The sequence below is a fragment of the Cyprinus carpio genome, chromosome B7, assembly GCF_018340385.1.
Source record: "Cyprinus carpio isolate SPL01 chromosome B7, ASM1834038v1, whole genome shotgun sequence".
Taxonomy (NCBI): Eukaryota; Metazoa; Chordata; class Actinopteri; order Cypriniformes; family Cyprinidae; genus Cyprinus; species Cyprinus carpio.
In genome coordinates this window covers 29,336,238-29,349,853 of record NC_056603.1, presented here as the reverse complement: position 1 = coordinate 29,349,853, position 13,616 = coordinate 29,336,238, and the positions used below count along the sequence as shown (strand labels likewise).

Here is a 13,616-nt window from a genome sequence, read left to right as displayed (position 1 = left end):
TACTGCTTTTTATCTCACAATTCAGACTTTTTTTCCCCCGCAGAATTCCATGTAATAAACTCACAATTTCGAGTTCTCAAGTCATATAAACTTGCAATTCTCACTTTTTTTCTCACAGCTGTGAGTTTATATCTTACAATTCTGACTTTTCTCACATTTGCAAGTTCATATCTCTCAATTCTGAGAAAATAAGTCAGAACTGGGAGATATGAACATACAACTGCAAGCAATAAAGTCAATGAGAGAAAAAAAAGACTAAACATTTTCTTACAATTGTGAGTTTATATCTCACAACTCTGGCTTTTAACTTACAAATTGTGTTAGAAAGTCAGAATTACAAGATATAAACTTGCAGATGTAAACTCACAGTTGCGAGAAACAAAGAATTGTGAGATAAAGTTGCAGTTATCTTGATTTTTTATTCAGTGACAGTAATGGGTTTACATCTTCACCTTATGTTCTGAACAGATTTAATTTTCGCTTTTATGTGCTTGCTTGGCATGTGAAAACAATCCTCACTGGTTCTTATGAAATTTCAAACATGCTTATGGGTTTGAAACAACACGACGGCGAGTAAATGATGACAGCATTTTAATTTTTGTGTAAACTACCCCTTTAACCTCTTTATTCTTCCTGGCCTTTTGAGTATGCCCAATGGCAGCTACCTGAATGTCAGAAAAGTACAGTGGATGGGAAGCGGAGTTGATGAAGAGATCGGTGAGACCATTAGATCATCAATCATGCTGCCTTGTGATCTCAGAATGCGCTGTTTGTTCCTCGAATGGTTAATCTGGTATAAATAACTGCAACGTTGCTGCTTAAGCATGCAAACCAGCGCTTTGTTCACGAAAACATCTCTCAGATTCTCCTTCGCATCCCAGGTGAATGCCCTGGTCCCGTTTTAAGGTGTTGGGGATGTGTGATAGTGGCGTGATGGACGGGAGCGAGGCACTGTGGGACAGCGGGGTGTGTGGCAGAGGTGGTGCATGCGGGTTGGGCTGTCAGATGGGAGGCCTGAAGCCACGGCTGCCCAGGATGTGATGCCTGGCTGTTGGCCAAGGTCAGCTAGCCGGGGCTCCGGTCTGTTCACAGTCCACTAATCACACGCGTACAGAGAGGGAGGAGAGAAAGAGAGAGAGTCGCTCTTGTGAAAAAGAGCCTGCTTAAAATGGTTCACAGTTTCCATGTGAGAGAACAAGGGAAACATTAGTCGATAGGATCCCTTGCTCTTTGCAGGTAATAAAAATACAGAAAAGCCGTAGACCCTATTTAGTTATCTGATTGGAGATCTGTGTGTAGCAAAACTGTGAAAAAGTAATGCGACGGATGAAGACGCTGATTAAATCTAGCAGGTACTTCACAGAAACCGGCTGCAGCTCTGCTAATGCTCTTGTGGCTTTTTAAAGGTAAACCACAAAAGAGTGAGATAGATTCTCATGATAAGATCAAACCTCAGACAATAGCTTTCTAACTTTGTTGTTGGCCATGAGCAATGGACACTGCTGAGATCCAATTAATATCAGGAAGATAGTTTGAATAGTAACTTGTAAGTGTAAAGGCTGGAATACACTACAGAACTTTTAAAATCTGTTTAGAGTTTAAAACTCTACTCATCATGTATTTGCCAACTTTGTAAATTGCTATAGAACACTTAAAAAAAAACAATGCTAGAAACAATACTACCACTTACCTTAAAAAAAAAATTGTAAATTCAATTAATAATTTTTTCCAGTGAACAAAAACTGGGCATCAATGATTTAAGGCACTTAATGAGGGTCACACACTACCAGACTTTCAAGTCATTGCTAACACAAAAAGCAGAAACGTGTTCCTCATTGCAAGGAGACGCATGACAAATAAAAAAAATGTGTTCTAAAATCAGCTCAAAATATAAAACGTCTGAAATCAATGGAATACATGGAATCAAAAAAAAAAAAAAGAGAGAGAGAGAGAGCCCATCATACACTACATAATTGTTTTGTCTCTGATTTTAGAAAGTATAGCACACCCAGACTGAAAATCGGGGGGGCGGGTATATAATAGTATATTCTATTATGCTGATTTGGTGAAAAAGGAACATTTCTTATTATTATCATAATGCATTTTTGGGGAAACTGTGACATATATAATTTGATATAACCTTACTGGCTCCTAACTTTTGAACAGTGGTATATGTAATTAATATTGCAAGTCATTTATTTCAACAGGTTTTATGAAACATATACCAGATGAAATAGCAGGCACACTTTGTCAATAATAAAATGTTTACCTAATCCTGTCTAATTAGTCCCAAACGCAACTTTATAGGACATCTCACCATTCTCTGGCCTTAAACGTGCCATGCAGCATTGGACACAGATTCATCATTAGGTATAAGAGGTAAAGTTATGGCCATTTGTGCAAATAAGTGCTACACACACATATATATATATATATATATATATATATATATATATATATTATATATATATATATATATATATATATATATATATATATATATATATATATATATATATATATATATATATATTTTTTTTTTTTTTAGCTGGAGGCACTGGCTTGGAAATTATGATGATTATATTGCAGGTTGAATGCTTGGGAAATAACAAACACTTATGTTAATTTCTCTTTGGAAACCCAAGTACTCCCACACACACACTTAAAACAGTTTGATTGTGTTTATCTGATGCATGTGTCTGTGTGTATGTGTATGTGAGTGTGTGTACACACACTGTATAGAGGTGCAAACAGCTGTCTCCTGACCCTATTCCCAGCAATGTCACAACCACTAATTTCCATGCACCTAGAGCAAAGATATCTCATGCGTCTCCGTCTTATAATTCAAATCAGGCCGCCGGCAAAGCCATCGCCTATAGAAGTGCGGAGAGGAAGGGCATCGAAAATAAACAAGACAATGTGGTGTGAGAGCCTCTGACATTTGACTGATTTCTGATAGGAAGTGACAGGAGATTGACATGAAATGAAATTCATACAGGGCACCCTGAACACACCACCGTGGAAAAGACAAACAAACAAATAGGAAGCGAGAGATCTTCACAATCTGCAGTAGGGTTGAGCGCAAAATAAAATCACAACCATGGCTGATATTTTTTATTTTGATGAGGTGGATATGATTTGCATGCATGAAAATCAATCTGAGCTTATGGTATGTCTGAAATGCATCAATGTTTCCTGCACCAACTGCTTTCAGTCACAAACACACAGCCTGGAAAAACTTCAACCATTTGTTCTTTGTCATGAATACTGCTAATATAATCATAACGTCAAGTAGGCTGTATGTGCACTTTCATCTGTCTCTTCTTAAAAACTGAATAAACAAAAACATTTCCTTTTTTGCCATACAGGAAAAAACAAAGATATTTTCTTTGCCGTGTTCTTTGAGTGGAACAGCTGCTCGTAATTCTTCTTAATAGTTAATAACTTTTTTCAGAATGTTACTAAGGAAATTTTGAAAAAAATCAAAATAACAATTTTGTTATGAGGGGATTTCTTTCAATTTAGGCAATTCCTTAATTAACTTTCAGATTTAAAAACTGTTTTTCACTAAATAAAGTCACCAGCGCATTCATTGCTACAAAATGTTTTAGTTTTATTATGAAAAAGAATTTTAGCAAAACAGCTATCTACATTATGATACAATATACGGTAAAGTACATTTAATTTAATATGACAATACATGTAATGTTATTGGAATATGACATTATCAATTATGGTTCTTATAAGTATGAACTACCTTATAATTTATGGTGATAATGCAATACTGTTTGAAAGTTAGGGTCTGTTAGATAAAAAAAAAAAAAAAAAAAAAAAAAAGAATACTTTTATTCAGCAAGGATGCATCAAATAGATCGAAAGCAACAGTAAAGACGTTTAAATTCTTACAAAAATTGTATTTCAAATAAATGTACTTCTTTTATAAAAAAAAATAAATGAAAGTTTAGCACAGATATTTTTTACTCGCCATCCAATTTTTTGAGGAGACACTGCCTCCCTTGCCTCCTCGGAGGAAACGCCCCTGATATACAGTACTGTGCAAAAATCTTAGGCCATTAGAATTTTCTCCAACAAAAAAACACCCAACTGGTTTTAAGCCTGTTATTTCTATCTTTTGCTGTACTGTGTCAGTAGGAAATAACATTCCTTTTGCCATTAATAATAACAATCCAGTGAAATTTTTGTATGCACAAGGAGTCTGACAGCAGCCAGTGCTCCACACAGAGATATGATCTCAACATCATCAGTCGGTCTGGAGTGACATGAAGAAACAGAACAAACTGAGACAGACTCAATCCAGGAGAACTGTGGCAACATCTCCAAGACACTTCAAGAAACCGACCTGCAAAGCTACCTGAAAAACTATGTGCAACTGTACCTAAGACAATATCGGTTTTAAACAAAAAAGGGTGGTTGCACCAACTGTTGATTTGATTTAGTTAACTGAAGATAACTGATATAGAAAATCTATTTTTGACATTATTTTTGAAAGCATCCTCAGTGTACAGCATTTTTACACAAGTACAACTGTAGCTTAGCCGGTAGGTTTTTTCAAGCATCTTGGAGACATTGCCACATTTCTTCTGGATTTAGTCTGTCTCAGTTTGTTCTGTTTCTTCATGTCATTCCAGACAGACTGGTTGATGATGAGATCAGATCTCTGCGTGGAGCACTGGCTGCTGTCAGACTCCTTGTGCATAAAAAAAAAAAAAAAAAAAAATTGGATTGTTACAATTAATGGCAAAAGGAATGTTTGGAAATGTAAACTGATATTTCCTACTGACCCTACAGCAAAAGATAGAAATAACAGGCCGAAAACCATTCTTTGGGGTGAAAATACTAACATGCCTAAGACTTTTGCACAGTACTGTATATAGCAGTCTGGCGAGTAAATAAAAACATTTACTAGCCAATGTTGATTCAATTGCCAAGGTGTCCGTAGAGGGTTGCTTGAGCATCAGATCAGCATATAACGATGATTTCTGAATGATCATGTGAAAGACTGGAGTATAAGACTAAAAACTCAGCTTTGTGATCACATTCATAAAATATTTTCTAAATATTACAGTTTTTACTGTATTTTTGGTCAAATAATTCCAGGTTGAGCATACAAGACTTCTTAACGATCCCCAATTTCTGAATGATAGTGTTGTACTTAACAGTACTATACGGTGAAGTACATGTATTGTTTTAAGTTTAAAAAATAAAAAAATACTATGAAAAACCGTTAAAGGCACAATATGTAAGTTTTCTCCACTAGAGGGCATGTATTCAAAACAAAGAAACAAAGGTGTAGTTAGATGACGCTGTGACTGAGTGTGCCGACGCAATCTGATGGGACTCGGGCAGAAAGTATTAAAGATTTATTAACATTGTAGTATGACGCAGGGTGAGGTTGAAAGTCATCGAAGCGAAACGAGGCTGCTGAAGCAATTGCTAAAAAAAAAGAGACTAACATGACACACGGCTCGAAAGCAGCAGAGCTTTTATTATGTCACAGTCGACTGCTTCTGCTTCTTCGGGTTGTGCATATGTGGGGTAAAGCAGCGCTGTTTTATCATACTAGATACATTTAAAAGTTCTGTTATAATGCTACTCTGTGTGGTCATCACTTGTCTAATAAAATGCATAAAATATTAAAGCGTCTTTGGTATTGCCATGTTTTCTACAAAAAAACGGAAATCGAGGGGTTATGACGTCACTGGCAGGCAAGGCAATGACCAGGGACGAGCCACTATTTAAAACTGCTATTTCTGTGGATTTAAACATTTTTTCAAATAATGCAAATAGTGTACACAAGTTAGCAAAATATATAACACTGTTCTAGTGTTTTTTGGATATTTTAATAATAAAAAAAATCTTAAATATTGTGCCTTTAAAGTATATCCCCAGAAGTCCCTGTATGAAGCAACATCACATTTAATTATTTTTTTTTAAACAGTTGTTTTTTCTTATAAGTTATCAGTTTCAATTGTTGAGCAAGCACATCTACCAACAAGTGTACAGATGAAGTGTTTTTCTAAATGATTTTTAGAGGAAATATACGTATCTCTCCATGGAGATATCATGTTAATATAGACCCTGTGAGCAAATCAGACACTGTTTCATTTTGCTGAGGACAGATAACTCTGAACTGGACTAATGGAAATGCACCATACTCGTGTGATCACATTAGTGGGTGTGTGTGTGTGTGCGTGTGTGTGTGGCAAGTGAGGTGAGGCGAGGCAAGACCGGTCTTACCCTGGAGGACTCATAGGACGGGCTGGACTGGCCACCTGAGGCCCATGATGCTTGGCTTGTCCTCTCATCCATACCTGTCCAAAACACAGATTCACAACTCCATCAAAACGTGCCCACCCAATACAACACAAAACTGAGAGGAAAAAAAGAAAGGAGTTTTATCATGGGTTTTATCATTTTTCTGGGCTGTTGGGCTGACACAACTACTAAAATTAAAACTACTAAAACTACTAAAATTAAAAGCTAATACAAATATATAATTAAACACCATATTAGTATATAGATAATGCTAAAATAACATTTAATTACAGTTAAAATAAAAATAATTCAGTCTGATGGGATTCAGTCTGATTGTGTTACCTCAGAGTAAACTGAGACTGCAGTAAACTGTACATGATGCACTACTGATGACTGTATTAATGATACAGTTTGCAACAGTTTAAATTTAATGAATCATGTTGATCATAAAATACTAGAGAACAATGCACCTGGTGGGACTCTAAATGGTCCCTGTGCAGCGTTCATCTATATTCTGCTGCGTTTCAGTGGAACAAAATGATCTCATATATTATTTACTTGCGCATTCACCAACTGACAATTCAAATGAATGTATTTTCTAAAACGAAAAGGAGGGAGGGGTTAGCGTTTCCCGTCATCATTCTCAGCCTGACTTCTGAAACCGCTTTCCAGGGCCAATGGCTGACACTACAGGACACTTGAGGAGTGGAAATGTTGAGCTCATGGCGAGTGGTCATGTCCAGCATGGCTCTCTTGGCAGAAGTAAAGAAAGAGTCCAGCAGAGCTGTTAATCCACTACACTTCCATTCAAAGGCTGCACTTTACAAGCCGGCCACGGCACGGCATTTATTTTGCTTCGCATAAATCACTTTCAAAAATGCATCGCTCCCTTTCCCGTGCTGACGCTCTTGTGCCGGTGCAGCCGGGCTGCTCGGAGTTGTCAGTGATGTATTACCGAAGCTCGTCAAAATAGCTGAGCGCTGAAAGTTTGATAAACCTCATATTTTACAAAGCCTCTCAGTTCCAAAAGACAGCCATAGAAAACACAGAAACGAATAAATAAATAAAAACGTAAAGTTGACGCAATTGACTTGATTCAACATCTGGTACGTGATGAACAAAAACAATATCTGGCTTTGAAAATTACATTTCGCTGAGGCTGTTGGGTAAAGATATATGATTGCTGGCTTCTTCAGGCTGTTTGAGCCAATATTGTTGTGCAGGTAACATCATTCCGTTCTTCAGTCTCATGTATGAGCCTCGAAATTGCAGAGGAAGAAAACATCAATATCTCTCCACGCTATTGATAATCCATGTTTGTCATTTCAACAATTCTTTCTTATCTGATTCCAGCCCATTATAACATGCAACATGGATCAAACGTGAGTAAACAATCAGGGAAAAATGACGGTGGTCTTTACACAAACGCTGAGCAGAGGGTCTCAAAAAAGCATATCAAATAAACGTGGTGTTATTTTCAGAATAATGTTGACAATATGCAAAACTGTAAGTGATCCTTGTACTGCATGGCTGAGCATGATATAAACTCAGCTGAACATCTGAATACAGAGAGCAATCTATTTACAGAGAGAGAGAGAAAGAGAGAAGTTTGATTGCTGTTGACTGATCTATCAATCTAATACATCCCTTTTTAACCCATTTATCCTTTTTTATATCCATTTTTCCCCTAATTTTTCCATCCATCATCCATCTTTCTTTTCATCTATCATTTTTTCAATATTCATCTTTCTTTTCTTTCCTTCTATCCATCATATTGACCATCATCCCTCATCCCTTGTTTTCTTTTCCTATCCTTTATTATTTCTTTCCATTCATTCATCTTTCTTTTATACATCTATCATTCATACAATACTCACCATTTTCCCATCTATCTATCTATCTATCTATCTATCTATCTATCTATCTATCTATCTATCTATCTATCTATCTATCTATCTATCTATCTATCTATCTATCTATCTATCCCATTCATCCATCTACCCATCCTTCTTTCCACCCATCTATTCTTTTTTCTATCCATCTATCCATCCATCTTTCTTTTCACTCATCCATCCTTCTTTTTCTTTCCCTTTCTTTCAATCATCTTTCTTATTTCCTATTCATTGTCCATAAATATTTTCAATCTATCCTTCATTCTTTCTTTGTACTCATCAATGTCTTTTTCCCTTTCTTCTATCCTTCCCTTATTATATCCATCCTCTCTTATCTCTTTCATCCATCTTTTTCTTTTTCCATCATTCCACCATCTTTCTTTATATATATATATATATATATATATATATATATATATATATATATATATATATAAAGAGATCGAGAGGGAGAGAGAGAGAGAGAGAGAGAGAGAGAGAACCTCCATTCTTTCTTCTTTTTTTCTATGCATACTTCCTTCTTTTTCTTTCTATCAATCCATCCATCCAGTATATCTTATAAATCATCTACCCTCACATGATAAAAAAAGGAGGATATTATAAAGCTTGTTGTTAAAAGGGGAGAGAGAGAGAGAGAGTTTTTCTTTTTCCCCAACACAAGGTCTAACACACATAATTAGTCTGTGTGTGTGTGTGTGTGTGTGTGTGTGAGAGAGAGAGAGAGAGAGAGACAGTGTAGAGCAGAACCGTGTATGTGGCAGAGCAGGTCAGTCAGCACAGGAGCCTTTTAAACTCAGACTGGGTTTTTTTTCTCTTAACAACCCATAAAACATCAGGGCTGTACTTCACTAAAATAGCATGTTTCTGGATAATATTTGGTAATATGAAGGAAAATATTACTGACACAATATTAACATTTTTGTGCACGTTAAGACTTATAATCAGAGCAGACCACAAGACTTATATCAACACTTATTACAGGCATATTATAGTGATTCAGGAAAAAAACTAATATTTGGTTCATAAGATGGATTAATTAATGAACTCTCTCATTATATAAGCTAAATTTAGTAAATTATAGTAAATGTTGATATTTGTTGAAAAAAAAAAAAAAAGAATAAATAAATGGGTAAAAAGCAACCATTAGATTATAAGGTTAGATAAGGGGCTGGGTGGTGTAACTCATTCAGTGTCGGAGCTGGAATGTGTAAAAGGGGAGACATGTGTTTAGTATTTGCAACAGAGGAAATTACCTCATAGGGAAGTTCCTCTCTGTGGACCATTGAGGAATTTTGTATATATTTACAACACTATCCATCACTTTTATTCCTGCAAAAATGATCAAATCAGCACGTCTAATATAAATTTCAAGCAAACAAATAGCCAAATCTTTAGCACTGGGTACGACAAGCTAACTCTGACAGGTTTCATACAGAAAACAGAAAGTGTGTGTGTGTGTGTGTGTGTGTGTGTGTGTGTGTGTGTGTGTGTGTGTGTGTGTGTGTGTGTGAGAGAGAGAGAGACAGAGAAAGAGACCGAGAGTGAGAGAGAGAGAGAGAGAAACAGCCTCCTCTTTCTGTGGTTTAGTTTGTTATGAGTCAGCTGCTCAATTTAACCATCTGCCAAATCACCAAGGACCGATGTCATGAAATGTTCTACGTCAAGGTCAGTGATTGAAAAAACTTGCCATTTCCCGAAAAGCTAATTTACAACTGCTCTTTTACTTGAGCCAGTCTAGCGGTGCAGAGCTTCACCTGCCTCTATAGCTTCTCTTAACGGCAATTCATCACTTTTATACCAGTAGTCTGCCCTACAATCCATGTGTGAGAGGTTTATAAAACACACAAGTGTGAAACATTACTGCCGCAGAGCCGGCAGCCAATTCACAGCAGCTCACACAACCAACATACTCACTGATTCACAATCCCTCGCTGAACATACAGTACGATTTCCTGAAGGCCAATTTTCCACAAACATGTAAAAATGTGTCTGCTATCTATTGAGCATGACATTAGTGACAAAAATGACTTACTGATTAATCAAACTGAATCCTTCTGTCCTGGGGGGAATACAAGTTATACCTATTTAAGTTTGACAAGTTATCTTATGGTAGCTGGATTGTTGATGGTGCAAGGGGGTCTAACAGGCTTTAAGCATACAGCGTTACAGGCTTAGCGATAGTTTACCCAAAATGAAACATTTATTACAAAAAAAAAAAACACTTTGTCCATATGATGAAAATCAATGGGATTAAAAATAACACTGACACTCAATGACTTTAATTGAATGGACAAATTACAGTTAAATTGTTTTTCACAAAAGCAAAAAAAAAAAAAAAAAAAAAAAAAAAAAAACATATTTGGAAAGACAGGAGGGGTGTAAATGACAGAATATAATTTTTTGGGTAAATTATCCTTTCTCCCAGCTTGACCAAAATTGTTTAGCAGGTCAAAACAGCCAAATCAAACACACACACAAACACACACACACACATACACACAAACACACACACACACATTGCTGTTTGCTTGTTTTAAAATGAGCTGAAGCACTACAAATTAATTTAATGATGTAGTAATATTAAAAACATTACATCATTTGTAAAAATGTACATTAACTCTATTCTTATTTGGGGGTCTACATAAATCACTTTTGTTTACATAAACTGGGCAGCAGATCTAGTTCCTAGCATGCTTTGGATGGGTCTGCAAGTGTATTAAATGTAGAAATTAAGTGTAATGTTATATGTTTTACAGTAAAACGAGAGATTTGTTATTGTTTAATGTTCAGTTATGATAGATGTTTTTGAGTTTTGTGGTTACAATTATAATGAGCGTAGACTACCAGACTGATGTGTGTCAAAGAGCAATAACTGTACTAATGCCAAAACTGACACTAGTCTCTTCTGATTCTCTCATCTGATGTTACATTTAATAATACTAATAATAATCTTTAGCATGCCAACATGCTATCGCTATTATCGAACACAAGAACTTAAATCTATTAAAGTTGCACTACTTTTTTTGTTCAAAGTGGACAAAATGTATATAATCAGAGAGTACATCATGAATCCGTCCTACAAACCACTTTTTTTCCTGAATCACTATAATATGCCTGTAAGTGTTGATATTCTGGCTGGCAAGACAACTACAGCTGTGGAGTGGCCTAGTACCTGTGTGACTAAGCTTCTTCCACTAGACGCATGCAACTCTGTTTATTAACCAAAAGTTACATAGTGTACCTTTAAGATGGTTCAACAAAATATTATTTGTTTAAACTGACTAGTTTTAGTTTTGTTTTATTGATCTAAACTTATTGCCTGGAATAGTTTTCCTTAACTTATTTCCGTTCACTGAACTTTCTTGATGGTAGAATCTTCTGGAAGCCACCATCTGTTCCAGTTTCATCTGGATTTTTCAGCAGGGTATGCTCTAATTGCACAAGTATAATCAAACTCCAAGCACGCCTTTGACAGACCCTCAGCTCGCTTTCCCCCAGCATCGGCAGCTATACATGTATCATATAGCTCATCTTTATAATTATTTCTGAGGCGTAATTTTTCATGCCTAATTATGAAAATTAGCTCCAAAATAAATGCAAATTATGCATGCATAGGCTTCCCGACCTAACTGCTGTGGATTCTGCGCTCGAGCACGATGCCAAAGAGCATTCATTTACATGCAGCTCCCGTCCAGAGAAGGATTTAAATATGGATTTAACTTGGCACAGGCTCTGCCTTGTGAGCAAATCTTTGTCTTTCCTGTTTTAGCGTCTGGCAACTGTGAGAGATTTTTCTTTAACATTGTTTTACTTCTGCATTTCCAGACTAATCAAGACTTATTCTCTAATTTGCTTTCATGGAATTACTGGGGATTTTAAGGGTGTCTTTGTCCTGCGTGTCAGCTTTAATGAGGAATAAAGCATGACGAAAACCTTCAGTAATGCATGGCGGCATTAATAACAAAAAGACTAGCCGACTGAGCGGTTTTGCAATGGGGCAAAAAGGCATAGTGGTTATACAGTTGGGAAGAGGAGTGCTGGTATTTCCAGTAGGCTAAAGTTAAACAGACACGTGCAGGGATTTTAAAACCAAATGGAGACTAAATGCCAAAAATAAGTTTTGCGTTATTATCTTAAGCATTTGCAATGAGCATGAACAGACATGTATAGGAAAATACACCCTCTCCTATACACACACACACACACACACACACACACACACACACACACAACATAGAACCATAAATATATATATAGGGTGGTGTCAAAAGTAGCACGTTAACGCAGGCAATTAAAAATATTTTACGCAATTAACACAGGGGCAGGGCTAGGGTTGGCCATCCCACTCACAACTGTGCTTCTGTCACTTTTTCTCTTGACAAGAAGTGCATTTATTTAGTCGCAGAATGACTGAGAATGGGAGACGTTTCAGACGCGCGCTCCACTTCACTTCAGCGCCAGGTGCGAGTCAAATGAGAGCAGAAACGGTACTGTGCTCGCAGCGCATGTTCTACAATTGCACGCACAAAGGCGCCGGCGCGCACTGTAGCCTGTATCCTTTCATATCAAAGTGTGAAATAAACTATGTGCATGCAATATTATGGTCAGTTAAGGTATGAAGTTACCAAAAAGGTGATTAAAGCTTCCTTAAAACTGTGCATGCATGTGATATATTTTATATGAGTCACATTTAAAAACATGTCTCTGAAATGGCACTGTCTCACTCATCTAACACACCCGATTTAACTCGTCAGCTCATTAATAGAGACTTTAAGACGTGAAGTGGGTCAGAAAAGGTAAAAAGAGTTGAGAGAAAATATGATGCTTGTCAGATCCCTGTCACGTTTAGCAGTGGCACCTCTTAAAGAGATAGCAGCCAAAACAACCCAATAACCAGCTGCTGTAATGTCTATTAAATCAAAGAAAATAAAAAAATAAACTTTAAGGATTCATCTATATTTAATTTAGAATTTAGTGTTTGATAACTTCAATTTCAATTTCTGTATATTTCTGCTGAAGGGCACAAGTAAATATGACATTTATTATAATGGGTTTATGTGAAGATTGTTTTATAAAAGTGTAATAAATGTTAAAATTGATAGCTCTCAATTATACTGTAATGCTGAATGGCTATAGTCAATGGTTAATTATGGGAGGGGGGGCAATTTTATAGAGAAATCTGTATTGGTATCATTGATTTGATAATGGCCTTCAGTCAAAAAAAAAAAAGAAGATGTCATTAAACAAATATTTTAAAAATGTACTGTCTTTATGTTATTTGTACATTAATTTGAAGATAGATTGTGAAATTATTGCAATATAAAAGTATATTTAAAAACTTTAATGTTAGGTGGGATTAATCGTGATTCATTTCAGAAAAATGTGTGATTGAAAACATTTCACAAGACTGGAAAATTGGAAAAAAGAACAACCACCTACATTCAAATT

General features: G+C 36.1%; 1 protein-coding gene across 5 annotated transcripts in view; it reads right to left on the bottom strand.

The window, feature by feature from the left end:
- Positions 1-13,616, bottom strand: part of LOC109092866 (transcription factor 12-like) — a 114,189-nt gene that overhangs the window by 71,330 nt on the left and 29,243 nt on the right. For all 5 annotated transcript variants that reach the window (XM_042728249.1, XM_042728251.1, XM_042728250.1 and 2 more), the window contains exon 4: positions 6,259-6,332. In XM_042728249.1, the coding sequence (XP_042584183.1) occupies positions 6,259-6,332 (74 nt within the window). The remainder of the gene's footprint in view (positions 1-6,258; positions 6,333-13,616) is intronic.